Genomic DNA, 14,754 nt, shown 5'->3' on the forward strand with positions numbered 1-14,754 from the left:
GAGAAACATCTCTATGGTTACGGGATTCATTCCTGAATGGGTTAAGGTTTGGGGATACGAAAACAACTCTAGAGAGTTCATTTCAGGCATTAATTCCGATTGGTTAATAATTCAGGCATTCATTTCAATTGGTTTAAATTAAAGATTAAGGTTTGGGATAGGGTTAATTATCTTCAGGCATTCATTCCGACTGATTAAGAATTATGGTTCATTAACTGGCTCAGAACAGGGCAGCACGGGTGGTCTGAAGAGTAGCTGCTGCTTTGGCAGGAACTAATGGGGATCCATAATAAACCCCAGGAAGAGTAGCTGCTGCCTTGGCAGGAACTAATGGGGATCCATAATAAACCACAGGAAGAATAGCTGCTGCCTTGGTAGGAACTAATGGGGATCCATAATAAACCCCAGGAAGAGTAGCTGCTGCCTTGGCAGGAACTAATGGGGATCCATAATAAACCCCAGGAAGAGTAGCTGCTGCCTTGGCATAAACTAATGGGGATCCATAATAAACCCCAGGAAAAGTAGCTGCTGCCTTGACAGGAACTAATGGGGATCCATAATAAACCCCAGGAAGAGTAGCTGCTGCCTTGGCAGGAACTAATGGGGATCCATAATAAACCCCAGGAAGAGTAGCTGATGCCTTGACATGAACTAATGGGGATCCATAATAAACCCCAGGAAAAGTAGCTGCTGCCTTGGTAGGAACTAATGGAGATCCATAATAAACCCCAGGAAAAGTAGCTGCTGCCTTGGTAGGAACTAATGGAGATCCATAATAAACCCCAGGAAAAGTAGCTGCTGCCTTGGTAGAAACTAATGGGGATCCATAATAAACCCCAGGAAAAGTAGCTGCTGCCTTGGTAGGAACTAATGGGGATCCATAATAAACCCCAGGAAGAGTAGCTGCTGCCTTGGCAGGAACTAATGGGGCTCCATAATAAACCCCAGGAAAAGTAGCTGCTGCCTTGGTAGGAACTAATGGGGATCCATAATAAACCCCAGGAAGAGTAGCTGCTGCCTTGACAGGAACTAATGGGGATCCATAATAAACCCCAGGAAAAGTAGCTGCTGCCTTGGTAGGAACTAATGGGGATCCATAATAAACCCCAGGAAGAGTAGCTGCTGCCTTGGTAGGAACTAATGGGGATCCATAATAAACCCCAGGAAGAGTAGCTGCTGCCTTGACAGGAACTAATGGGGATCCATAATAAACCCCAGGAAGAGTAGCTGCTGCCTTGGCAGGAACTAATGGGGATCCATAATAAACCCCAGGAAGAGTAGCTGCTACCTTGGTAGGAACTAATGGGGATCCATAATAAACCCCAGGAAGAGTAGCTGCTGCCTTGGTAGGAACTAATGGAGATCCATAATAAACCCCAGGAAGAGTAGCTGCTGCCTTGGCAGGAACTAATGGGGATCCATAATAAACCACAGGAAGAGTAGCTGCTGCCTTGGCAGGAACTAATGGGGATCCATAATAAACCCCAGGAAGAGTAGCTGCTGCCTTGGCAGGAACTAATAGGGATCCATAATAAACCCCAGGAAGAGTAGCTGCTGCCTTGGCAGGAACTAATGGGAATCCATATTAAACCCCAGGAAGAGTAGCTGCTGCCTTGGCAGGAACTAATGGGGATCCATAATAAACCCCAGGAAGAGTAGCTGCTGCCTTGACAGGAACTAATAAGAATCCATAATAAACCCCAGGAAGAGTAGCTGCTGCCTTGGCAGGAACTAATGGAGATCCATAATAAAATACAAATACAAAACTTCAGGCATTAATTCTGATTGTTTAAATTAAGGATTATGGTTTGGGATAAGGATCAAACAGGAAGTTTAGCCATTAAGAGTCACCTTGCTAACTCATTGTGGTTTAGGATGAGGATCAAACAGGAAGTTTAGCCATTAAGACTCATTGTGGACAGATGGCGCAGTGGTCAGAAGGCGTCTGCATGCTTCCAGCAGAAACAGGTTAGAAGAGTTGTTGCATATACTTTGACTACATTTTGTGCTGTGTTTGTTCGTTTGGGAGTGTGAGGGTTTTTTTGCGGCTGTTTGGACACATAACATTTTTTCTCGAGGGAATCCTGGGCTCCCGAGTGGCGCAGCAGTCTAAGGCACTACATTTCAGTGCATAGAGGCATCACTACAGTCCCTGGTTCGATTCCAGGCTGAATCACATCCGGCCGTGATTTGGTGTCCCATAGGGCAGCGCACAATTGGCCCAGTATCGTCCGGGTTTGGCCGGGGGTGTTAGGCAGTCATTGTAAATAAGAATTTCTTCTTAACTGACTTGCCTAGTTAAATGAAGGTTCTAGAATGAAGGTTCTAGAACCTTCATTTAACTAGGCAAGTCAGTTAAGAAGAAATTCTTATTTACAACCCCTGGCCAAACCCGGACGATACTGGGCCAATTGTGCGCTGCCCTATGCGACACCAAATCACGGCCGGATGTGATTCAGCCTGGAATCGAACCAGGGACTAGAATGAAGGTTCTAGAATGAAGGTTCTAGAATGAAGGTTAAATAATAAATAATAATAACAACAAATCCAAAGGCGGTAGTCTACAACCTTTCATCAGTGATTGGTCAACAGTAGATATTATTCAAGTCTTTGTGGTCATTCAATGAGAGACAATGCTTTTTTTCAAGCAAAGTTTATTTTAAGGAAGTATACGAGCACACTTGTTCAATCTGCCTAGCCGAGATGAGCTTAGTGCCCGTCGAACTGAAGCAGCTCCTGCACCAGAGACGACAGGCTCTGGGCATTGACCCTCTTATTTCTGCCCCTTGTGGATATAATTATTTGAACTGTCCAGTTTAAGTGTTTGTTGCAGCTCGTTCCAGTCGCTAGCTGCAGAGAAATGAAAAGAGGAGCCACCCAGGGATGTGTGTGCTTTGGGGACCTTGAACAGAAGGTGACTGGCAGAATGGGTGTTGTATGTGGAGGATGAGGGCTGCAGTAGATATCTCAGATAGGGGGAGGGAGGCCTAAGAGGGTTTTATAAATAAGCATCAACCAGTGGGTCTTGCGACGGGTATACAGAGATGACCAGTTTACAGAGCAGTATAGAGTGCAGTGATGTGTCCTATAAGGAACATTGGTGGCAAATCTGATGGCCGAATGGTGAAGAACATCTAGACACTCGAGAGCACCCTCCCTCATTATTCTTACCGAACCAAATGACCTTTGTTTTAGGAGATGTTCAGAACAAGCAGAGAAAGCTTGTTGGATACTGTCCCGGTTTAGGTTAGTTGAGAATCCATACGTACCATACTTGATTTGTGCGATGTCCCCGACCACGATGTCAGCAACCGGGAGCTGGATGACCTGAGCACCTCTGACCACCTGGAACTTCTGCTCCTGCTCGATGCGGCTCTGCAGCCCTCTGAACTGCTTCTCCTTGCTCCAGTCGTTGAAGGCCGTCACCAGAACCACACACACGACAGACAACAAGATGGCTGCTCCCTCTATCCAGCCGGCCTCGGCCTCACCCTCATCCTCCGCACCCGCCGCCGCTGTCCCACAGGCTGAGAGAGAGAGAGAGAGAGGGGTTTATATAGAGGTGACACACACACACACACACACACACACACACACTGCTCTTCTACTATACAGCATTGTGTTATTTTACTACTATACAGCATTGTGTTCTACTATACAGCATTGTGTTCTACTATACAGCATGGTGTTATTTTACTACTACACAGCATTGTGTTCTACTATACAGCATTGTGTTCTACTATACAGCATGGTGTTCTACTATACAGCGTTGTGTTCTACTATACAGCATGGTGTTCTACTATACAGCATGGTGTTCTACTACACAGCATTGTGTTCTACTATACAGCATGGTGTTCTACTATACAGCATTGTGTTCTACTACACAGCATTGCGTTCTACTATACAGCATGGTGTTCTACTATACAGCATTGTGTTCTACTACACAGCATTGTGTTCTACTATACAGCATTGTGTTATTGTACTACTATACAGCATTGTGTTCTACTATACAGCATTGTGTTCTACTATACAGCATTGTGTTCTACTATACAGCATTGTGTTCTACTATACAGCATTGTGTTATTTTACTACTATACAGCATTGTGTTCTACTACACAGCATTGTGTTCTACTATACAGCATTGTGTACTACTATACAGCATTGTGTTCTACTACACAGCATTGTGTTATTTTACTACTATACAGCATTGTGTTATTTTACTACTATACAGCATTGTGTTCTACTATACAGCATTGTGTTATTTTACTACTATACAACATTGTGTTATTTTACTACTATACAGCATTGTGTTCTACTATACAGCATGGTGTTCTACTATACAGCATTGTGTTCTACTATACAGCATGGTGTTCTACTATACAGCATGGTGTTCTACTATACAGCATTGTGTTCTACTACACAGCATTGTGTTATTTTACTACTATACAACATTGTGTTATTTTACTACTATACAGTATTGTGTTCTACTAAACAGCATTGTGTTCTACTATACAACATTGTGTTATTTTACTACTATACAGCATTGTGTTCTACTATACAGCATTGTGTTCTACTATACAGCATTGTGTTCTACTATACAGCATTGTGTTCTACTAAACAGCATTGTGTTCTACTATACAGCATTGTGTTATTTTACTACTATACAGCATTGTGTTATTTTACTACTATACAGCATGGTGTTATTTTACTACTATACAGCATTGTGTTCTACTAAACAGCATTGTGTTCTACTATACAGCATTGTGTTATTTCACTACTATACAGCATTGTGTTATTTTACTACTATACAGCATTGTGTTCTACTATACAGCATTGTGTTATTTTACTACTATACAGCATTGTGTTCTACTACACAGCATTGTGTTCTACTATACAGCATTGTGTACTACTATACAGCATTGTGTTCTACTACACAGCATTGTGTTATTTTACTACTATACAGCATTGTGTTATTTTACTACTATACAGCATTGTGTTCTACTATACAGCATTGTGTTATTTTACTACTATACAACATTGTGTTATTTTACTACTATACAGCATTGTGTTCTACTATACAGCATGGTGTTCTACTATACAGCATTGTGTTCTACTATACAGCATGGTGTTCTACTATACAGCATGGTGTTCTACTATACAGCATTGTGTTCTACTACACAGCATTGTGTTATTTTACTACTATACAACATTGTGTTATTTTACTACTATACAGTATTGTGTTCTACTAAACAGCATTGTGTTCTACTATACAACATTGTGTTATTTTACTACTATACAGCATTGTGTTCTACTATACAGCATTGTGTTCTACTATACAGCATTGTGTTCTACTATACAGCATTGTGTTCTACTAAACAGCATTGTGTTCTACTATACAGCATTGTGTTATTTTACTACTATACAGCATTGTGTTATTTTACTACTATACAGCATGGTGTTATTTTACTACTATACAGCATTGTGTTCTACTAAACAGCATTGTGTTCTACTATACAGCATTGTGTTATTTCACTACTATACAGCATTGTGTTATTTTACTACTATACAGCATTGTGTTATTTTACTACTATACAGCATTGTGTTCTACTACACAGCATTGTGTTCTACTATACAGCATTGTGTTATTTCACTACTATACAGCATTGTGTTATTTTACTACTATACAGCATTGTGTTATTTTACTACTATACAGCATTGTGTTCTACTACACAGCATTGTGTTCTACTATACAGCATTGTGTTCTACTATACAGCATTGTGTTCTACTACACAGCATTGTGTTCTACTATACAGCATTGTGTTCTACTACATAGCATTGTGTTCTACTATACAGCATTGTGTTCTACTATACAGCATTGTGTTATTTTACTACTACACAGCATTGTGTTCTACTATACAGCATTGTGTTATTTTACTACTATACAGCATTGTGTTCTACTATACAGCATTGTGTTCTACTATACAGCATTGTGTTCTACTAAACAGCATTGTGTTCTACTATACAGCATTGTGTTCTACTATACAGCATGGGGTTATTTTACTACTATACAGCATTGTGTTCTACTATACAGCATTGTGTTCTACTAAACAGCATTGTGTTCTACTATACAGCATTGTGTTATTTTACTACTATACAGCATGGTGTTATTTTACTACTATACAACATTGTGTTCTACTATACAGCATTGTGTTCTACTATACAGCATTGTGTTCTACTATACAACATTGTGTTCTACTATACAGCATTGTGTTCTACTATACAGCATGGTGTTATTTTACTACTATACAACATTGTGTTCTACTATACAGCATTGTGTTCTACTATACAGCATTGTGTTCTACTATACAGCATTGTGTTATTTTACTACTATACAACATTGTGTTCTACTATACAGCATTGTGTTCTACTATACAGCATGGTGTTATTTTACTACTATACAACATTGTGTTCTACTATACAGCATTGTGTTCTACTATACAGCATGGTGTTATTTTACTACTATACAACATTGTGTTCTACTATACAGCATTGTGTTCTACTATACAGCATTGTGTTCTACTATACAGCATTGTGTTCTACTAAACAGCATTGTGTTCTACTATACAGCATGGTGTTATTTTACTACTATACAACATTGTGTTCTACTATACAGCATTGTGTTCTACTATACAGCATTGTGTTCTACTATACAGCATTGTGTTCTACTAAACAGCATTGTGTTCTACTATACAGCATGGTGTTATTTTACTACTATACAACATTGTGTTCTACTATACAGCATTGTGTTCTACTATACAGCATTGTGTTCTACTATACAGCATTGTGTTCTACTAAACAGCATTGTGTTCTACTATACAGCATTGTGTTATTTTACTACTATACAACATGGGGGTTTACTAAACACAGGTGTCACGCCCTGGCCTTAGTTATCTTTGTTTTCTTTATTATTTTGGTTAGGTCAGGGTGAGACATGGGTGATGTATGGTTTTTGTCTCATCTAGGGTGTTTGTACTGTCTAGGGGTTTTTGTAGATTTATGGGGTTGTGTTCATTTTAGGTGTTTATGTAAGTCTATGGTTGCCTAGATTGGTTCTCAACCAGAGGCAGGTGTTTATCGTTGTCTCTAATTGGGAACCATATTTAGGTAGCCATGTTCTTTTGAGTATTTTGTGGGTGATTGTTTCCTGTCTTTGTGTTTAAATGCACCAGATAGGACTGTTTCGGACTTGCCACGTTTGTTATTTTGCAAAGTGTGTTCAGTTTTTTCCCTATTAAAAACCATGGACACCTACCACGCTGCGTATTGGTCCGATCCTTGCTACACCTCTTCAGAGGGAGAGGAGGAAATCAGCCGTGACAACAGGAGAGACAGTAAAGCACTAACTCTATGGGAACACGAATAACATAAAACACTAACTTACTACACTACTAACGAAAAGTCACATCAACCAGAAAACATTTCCCCGGCATTGTCTCTGCACGGCAGTCTAAGCACCATCGCTGTTCAGCAAACAGAAACCCCACAGGGAAAGTCTGAAAGTGAAAGGGTCTTTAGTTAATGAACATGTTTCTGTGGGAGCCTAGATTCACTCATACGGACACTGTCTTCATCACTGCAAGCAGATGGAAATATGTATATAGCGAAGAGATCCCAATGAACGGGAGCAGCCGTATTTGGTTGTAGGCGAAGACACTGTAAAGGGGGTAATCCACTAGGGAGTGTGTATTCCAAGCACCACAGAGACAGATTCATTAAACCAACTGTCTGTTTGGGAATACATGGAGGTTTCCCAGTAAACAGGGAAACATTCCCAGAACATTAGATTCACATGAAGTTCTAGTAAGGGTTTGTATCTCACATTAGGATAATAACATCCCCAAAACATTTGCAGAATGTTTTTTTTTGATAACTACATGATTAAAGGGTCCAATGCAGAATTATTTGTTTTGTCTCAATATCAAATTATTTCTTTTTTTTTATCTCAATATCAAATTATTTCTGGGTAACAATTAAGTACATTGTACAAAAATTGTAATAGCAAAGAGCAAAATCATTGAATACAGTCTTACACGGGATATGAAGAGAATGGGAACATTTTTAATAACTCATGGAATTCTGTTCTGTGTCCTGATTGACCATATTAGACTGAACAAGATCCACATCCCTTGGTATTCGCAGAGGGTAAAATATCAGGCTATGAATCTGAAGATCTCAGCTTCAATCCCACATGATTCTTTAACCATCTTTATTATTCTATTTATTTACTGTGAAATCTACTAAAAAAATCTACTAAAAAAAAGAAGATATTTATTTCACCCAGATGCATAACTCCAGTGAGAAATGCATTCATTTAGACTAATTGTGAGAGAAAAAATTACATTATGTAAAAATGTACTGTTCCCTTATTTTTTTGAAAACACACAAGATAAAAGTCCTTCTTTGAGACGCTTCCCCCCCCATCTTATTTTTCATGATCTGAACAGAAAAACTGGTCCTAGATCAGCACTCATAGTCTTGGATACCTTGTAAATATGGGCCCAGAAGTGTTGGTGAATAACCAGGTATATCCCTGGGTTAGTTATGTCTAAAAGGAAGTGTAGAATTCCTAATTACTGGATACATGAATACTGCTATGGCTAAACTTTATACTGAAAAAAAGACGATGTAAGAGAGATTCCCTGGTGGCGCAGAGGATAAAACCATTGCAGGTTCAACCCCCACATGTTCAGATTGTCAACATATGACGTTGGGGGGAAAAAAAAGATGTGGTTGTTTATATGATTAAACGTTGTTCAAATGCCCTGTGTCTCTACATCACCATGGATACTACTGAAACTTGCTGTTGGCTGGGCTCTCCGCGTGTGCCATCAAAACCTTGCACCTTATCCAGAACACTTCAGCATGTCTGGTTGTCACCCTTCTCTACTGGCTTCCAGACAAAGCTTGCATCCACTACAAGACCATGGGGTTTACCTATGGAGGAGTCCACTACAAGACCATGGGGTTTACCTATGGAAGAGTCCACTACTAGACCATGGGGTTTACCTATGGAAGAGTCCACTACTAGACCATGGGGTTTACCTATGGAAGAGTCCACTACAAGACCATGGTGTTTACCTATGGAAGAGTCCACTACAAGACCATGGTGTTTACGTATGGAAGAGTCCACTACTAGACCATGGGGTTTACCTATGGAAGAGTCCACTACTAGACCATGGGGTTTACCTATGGAAGAGTCCACTACTAGACCATGGGGTTTACGTATGGAAGAGTCCACTACTAGACCATGGTGTTTACCTATGGAAGAGTCCACTATTAGACCATGGGGTTTACCTATGGAAGAGTCCACTACAAGACCATGGTGTTTACCTATGGAAGAGTCCACTACAAGACCATGGGGTTTACCTATGGAAGAGTCCACTACTAGACCATGGGGTTTACCTATGGAAGAGTCCACTACTAGACCATGGTGTTTACCTATGGAAGAGTCCACTACTAGACCATGGTGTTTACCTATGGAAGAGTCCACTACTAGACCATGGTGTTTACCTATGGAAGAGTCCACTACTAGACCATGGGGTTTACCTATGGAAGAGTCCACTACTAGACCATGGGGTTTACCTATGGAAGAGTCCACTACTAGACCATGGTGTTTACCTATGGAAGAGTCCACTACAAGACCATGGGGTTTACCTATGGAAGAGTCCACTACTAGACCATGGTGTTTACCTATGGAAGAGTCCACTACTAGACCATGGTGTTTACCTATGGAAGAGTCCACTACTAGACCATGGTGTTTACCTATGGAAGAGTCCACTACTAGACCATGGTGTTTACCTATGGAAGAGTCCACTACTAGACCATGGTGTTTACCTATGGAAGAGTCCACTACTAGACCATGGTGTTTACCTATGGAAGAGTCCACTACAAGACCATGGTGTTTACCTATGGAAGAGTCCACTACTAGACCATGGTGTTTACCTATGGAAGAGTCCACTATTAGACCATGGGGTTTACCTATGGAAGAGTCCACTACAAGACCATGGGGTTTACCTATGGAAGAGTCCACTACAAGACCATGGGGTTTACCTATGGAAGAGTCCACTACAAGACCATGGGGTTTACCTATGGAAGAGTCCACTACAAGACCATGGGGTTTACCTATGGAAGAGTCCACTATTAGACCATGGGGTTTACCTATGGAAGAGTCCACTACAAGACCATGGGGTTTACCTATGGAAGAGTCCACTATTAGACCATGGTGTTTACCTATGGAAGAGTCCACTATTAGACCATGGTGTTTACCTATGGAAGAGTCCACTACAAGACCATGGGGTTTACCTATGGAAGAGTCCACTACAAGACCATGGGGTTTACCTATGGAAGAGTCCACTACAAGACCATGGGGTTTACCTATGGAAGAGTCCACTATTAGACCATGGGGTTTACCTATGGAAGAGTCCACTACAAGACCATGGGGTTTACCTATGGAAGAGTCCACTATTAGACCATGGTGTTTACCTATGGAAGAGTCCACTATTAGACCATGGTGTTTACCTATGGAAGAGTCCACTACAAGACCATGGTGTTTACCTATGGAAGAGTCCACTACAAGACCATGGTGTTTACCTATGGAAGAGTCCACTACTAGACCATGGTGTTTACCTATGGAAGAGTCCACTACAAGACCATGGTGTTTACCTATGGAAGAGTCCACTACTAGACCATGGGGTTTACCTATGGAAGAGTCCACTACTAGACCATGGTGTTTACCTATGGAAGAGTCCACTACTAGACCATGGTGTTTACCTATGGAAGAGTCCACTACTAGACCATGGTGTTTACCTATGGAAGAGTCCACTACTAGACCATGGTGTTTACCTATGGAAGAGTCCACTACTAGACCATGGTGTTTACCTATGGAAGAGTCCACTACAAGACCATGGGGTTTACCTATGGAAGAGTTCACTATTAGACCATGGTGTTTACCTATGGAAGAGTCCACTACTAGACCATGGTGTTTACCTATGGAAGAGTCCACTACAAGACCATGGTGTTTACCTATGGAAGAGTCCACTACAAGACCATGGTGTTTACCTATGGAAGAGTCCACTACAAGACCATGGGGTTTACCTATGGAAGAGTCCACTATTAGACCATGGTGTTTACCTATGGAAGAGTCCACTACAAGACCATGGGGTTTACCTATGGAAGAGTCCACTACAAGACCATGGGGTTTACCTATGGAAGAGTCCACTACTAGACCATGGGGTTTACGTATGGAAGAGTCCACTACTAGACCATGGTGTTTACCTATGGAAGAGTCCACTACTAGACCATGGGGTTTACCTATGGAAGAGTCCACTACTAGACCATGGGGTTTACGTATGGAAGAGTCCACTACTAGACCATGGTGTTTACCTATGGAAGAGTCCACTACTAGACCATGGTGTTTACCTATGGAAGAGTCCACTACAAGACCATGGGGTTTACGTATGGAAGAGTCCACTACTAGACCATGGTGTTTACCTATGGAAGAGTCCACTACTAGACCATGGTGTTTACCTATGGAAGAGTCCACTACTAGACCATGGTGTTTACGTATGGAAGAGTCCACTATTAGACCATGGTGTTTACCTATGGAAGAGTTCACTACTAGACCATGGTGTTTACCTATGGAAGAGTCCAGTACAAGACCATGGGGTTTACGTATGGAAGAGTCCACTACTAGACCATGGTGTTTACCTATGGAAGAGTTCACTACTAGACCATGGTGTTTACCTATGGAAGAGTCCACTACAAGACCATGGGGTTTACGTATGGAAGAGTCCACTACTAGACCATGGTGTTTACCTATGGAAGAGTCCACTACTAGACCATGGTGTTTACCTATGGAAGAGTCCACTACTAGACCATGGTGTTTACGTATGGAAGAGTCCACTATTAGACCATGGTGTTTACCTATGGAAGAGTTCACTACTAGACCATGGTGTTTACCTATGGAAGAGTCCAGTACAAGACCATGGGGTTTACGTATGGAAGAGTCCACTACTAGACCATGGTGTTTACCTATGGAAGAGTTCACTACTAGACCATGGTGTTTACCTATGGAAGAGTCCACTACTAGACCATGGGGTTTACGTATGGAAGAGTGCACTACTAGACCATGGTGTTTACCTATGGAGGAGTCCACTACAAGACCATGGGGTTTACGTATGGAAGAGTCCACTACAAGACCATAGGTGTTTACCTATGGAGCAGCAAGAGGAACTGCCCGTCCAACCCTACCTTCAGGCTATGCTTACACCTGAGGACTCTGTTCTGGTCTCTTGACCCTGCCACCCCTATGGGAGGACAGCTCCCGTTGAGCCGGGTCCAAGCTCCTGTCTGTCCCTGCCCACCTTCCCCCTGATGCTAGGACAGCAGAGTCCATCTTCCCCCTGAAGCTAGCACAGCAGAGTCCCTGTCCATCTTCCCCCTGATGCTAGGACAGCAGAGTCCATCTTCCCCCTGATGCTAGGACAGCAGAGTCCATCTTCAGCCTGATGCTAGGACAGCAGAGTCCCTGCCCATCTTCCCCCCTGATGCTAGGACAGCAGAGTCCCTGCCCATCTTCCCCCCTGATGCTAGGACAGCAGAGTCCCTGCCCATCTTCCCCCCTGATGCTAGGACAGCAGAGTCCATCTTCCCCTGATGCTAGGACAGCAGAGTCCATCTTCCCCCCTGATGCTAGGACAGCAGAGTCCCTGCCCATCTTCCCCCCTGATGCTAGGACAGCAGAGTCCCTGCCCATCTTCCCCCCTGATGCTAGGATAGCAGAGTCCCTGCCCATCTTCCCCCCTGATGCTAGGACAGCAGAGTCCCTGCCCATCTTCCCCCCTGATGCTAGGACAGCAGAGTCCCTGCCCATCTTCCCCCCTGATGCTAGGACAGCAGAGTCCCTGCCCATCTTCCCCCTGAAGCTAGGAATGCAGAGACCCTGTCCATCTTCCCCCTGAAGCTAGGAATGCAGAGACCCTGTCCATCTTCCCCCTGAAGCTAGGAATGCAGAGTCCATCTTCCCCCTGAAGCTAGGACAGCAGAGTCCCTTCCCAGCTTTCTCCTGATGCTAGGACAGCAGAGTCCCTTCCCATCTTCCCCCCTGATGCTAGGACAGCAGAGTCCTTTCCCATCTTCCCCCCTGATGCTAGGACAGCAGAGTCCCTGTCCATCTTCCCCCTGATGCTAGGACAGCAGAGTCCCTTCCCATCTTCAGAAAACATCTGAAACCCACTTCAAGCAGTATCTTAAATGATCCCCCATGAACCAATACTTGTACTTGACCTCTCTGATCTTGATGATAGCCACTTTATTGAGGAAAAGTGTATTTACTCTTATCTCTTTACTCTTACCTATTTACTCTTACCTCTTATCTCTTTACTCTTATCTCTTTACTCTTACCTCTTATCTCCTTACTCTTACCTCTTATCTCCTTACTCTTACCTCTTATCTCTTTACTCTTATCTCTTATCTGTTTACTCTTTACTCTTACCTCTTTACTCTTACCTCTTTACTCTTACCTCTTTACTCTTACCTCTTACCTCTTTACTCTTACCTCTTTACTCTTACCTCTTTACTCTTACCTCTTTACTCTTACCTCTTTACTCTTACCTCTTACCTCTTTACTCTTACCTCTTTACTCTTACCTCTTTACTCTTACCTCTTTACTCTTACCTCTTACCTCTTTACTCTTACCTCTTTACTCTTACCTCTTTACTCTTACCTCTTTACTCTTACCTCTTACCTCTTACCTCTTTACTCTTACCTCTTTACTCTTACCTCTTTACTCTTATATCTGTACTCTTACCTCTTTACTCTTACCTCTTACCTCTTTACTCTTTACTCTTTACTCTTACCTCTTACCTCTTTACTCTTACCTCTTTACTCTTATATCTTTACTCTTACCTCTTTACTCTTACCTCTTTACTCTTATCTCTTTACTCTTACATCTTTACTCTTACCTCTTTACTCTTACATCTTTACTCTTACCTCTTTACTCTTACATCTTTACTCTTACCTCTTACCTCTTACATCTTTACTCTTACCTCTTTACTCTTATATCTTTACTCTTACCTCTTTACTCTTACCTCTTACCTCTTTACTCTTACCTCTTTACTCTTACCTCTTTACTCTTACCTCTTTACTCTTACCTCTTACCTCTTACCTCTTTACACTTACCTCTTTACTCTTACCTCTTTACTCTTACCTCTTTACTCTTACCTCTTTACTCTTACCTCTTACCTCTTACCTCTTTACTCTTACCTCTTTACTCTTACCTCTTTACTCTTATATCTGTACTCTTACCTCTTTACTCTTACCTCTTACCTCTTTACTCTTTACTCTTTACTCTTACCTCTTACCTCTTTACTCTTACCTCTTTACTCTTATATCTTTACTCTTACCTCTTTACTCTTACCTCTTTACTCTTATCTCTTTACTCTTACATCTTTACTCTTACCTCTTTACTCTTACATCTTTACTCTTACATCTTTACTCTTACCTCTTACCTCTTACATCTTTACTCTTACCTCTTTACTCTTATATCTTTACTCTTACCTCTTTACTCTTACCTCTTACCTCTTTACTCTTACCTCTTTACTCTTACCTCTTTACTCTTACCTCTTTACTCTTACCTCTTACCTCTTACCTCTTACCTCTTTACACTTACCTCTTTACTCTTACCTCTTTACTCTT

The 14,754-nt window shown here is 41.7% G+C and overlaps 1 protein-coding gene across 2 annotated transcripts in view; it reads right to left on the reverse strand.

The window, feature by feature from the left end:
- Positions 1-14,754, reverse strand: part of LOC139371465 (plasma membrane calcium-transporting ATPase 2-like) — a 186,607-nt gene that overhangs the window by 109,666 nt on the left and 62,187 nt on the right. For both annotated transcript variants that reach the window (XM_071111899.1, XM_071111901.1), the window contains one exon: positions 3,270-3,527. In XM_071111899.1, coding sequence (XP_070968000.1) covers positions 3,270-3,527 — 258 coding nt within the window. The remainder of the gene's footprint in view (positions 1-3,269; positions 3,528-14,754) is intronic.

Source organism: Oncorhynchus clarkii, chromosome 17 (assembly GCF_045791955.1).
Source record: "Oncorhynchus clarkii lewisi isolate Uvic-CL-2024 chromosome 17, UVic_Ocla_1.0, whole genome shotgun sequence".
In the NCBI taxonomy this organism is placed as follows: Eukaryota; Metazoa; Chordata; class Actinopteri; order Salmoniformes; family Salmonidae; genus Oncorhynchus; species Oncorhynchus clarkii.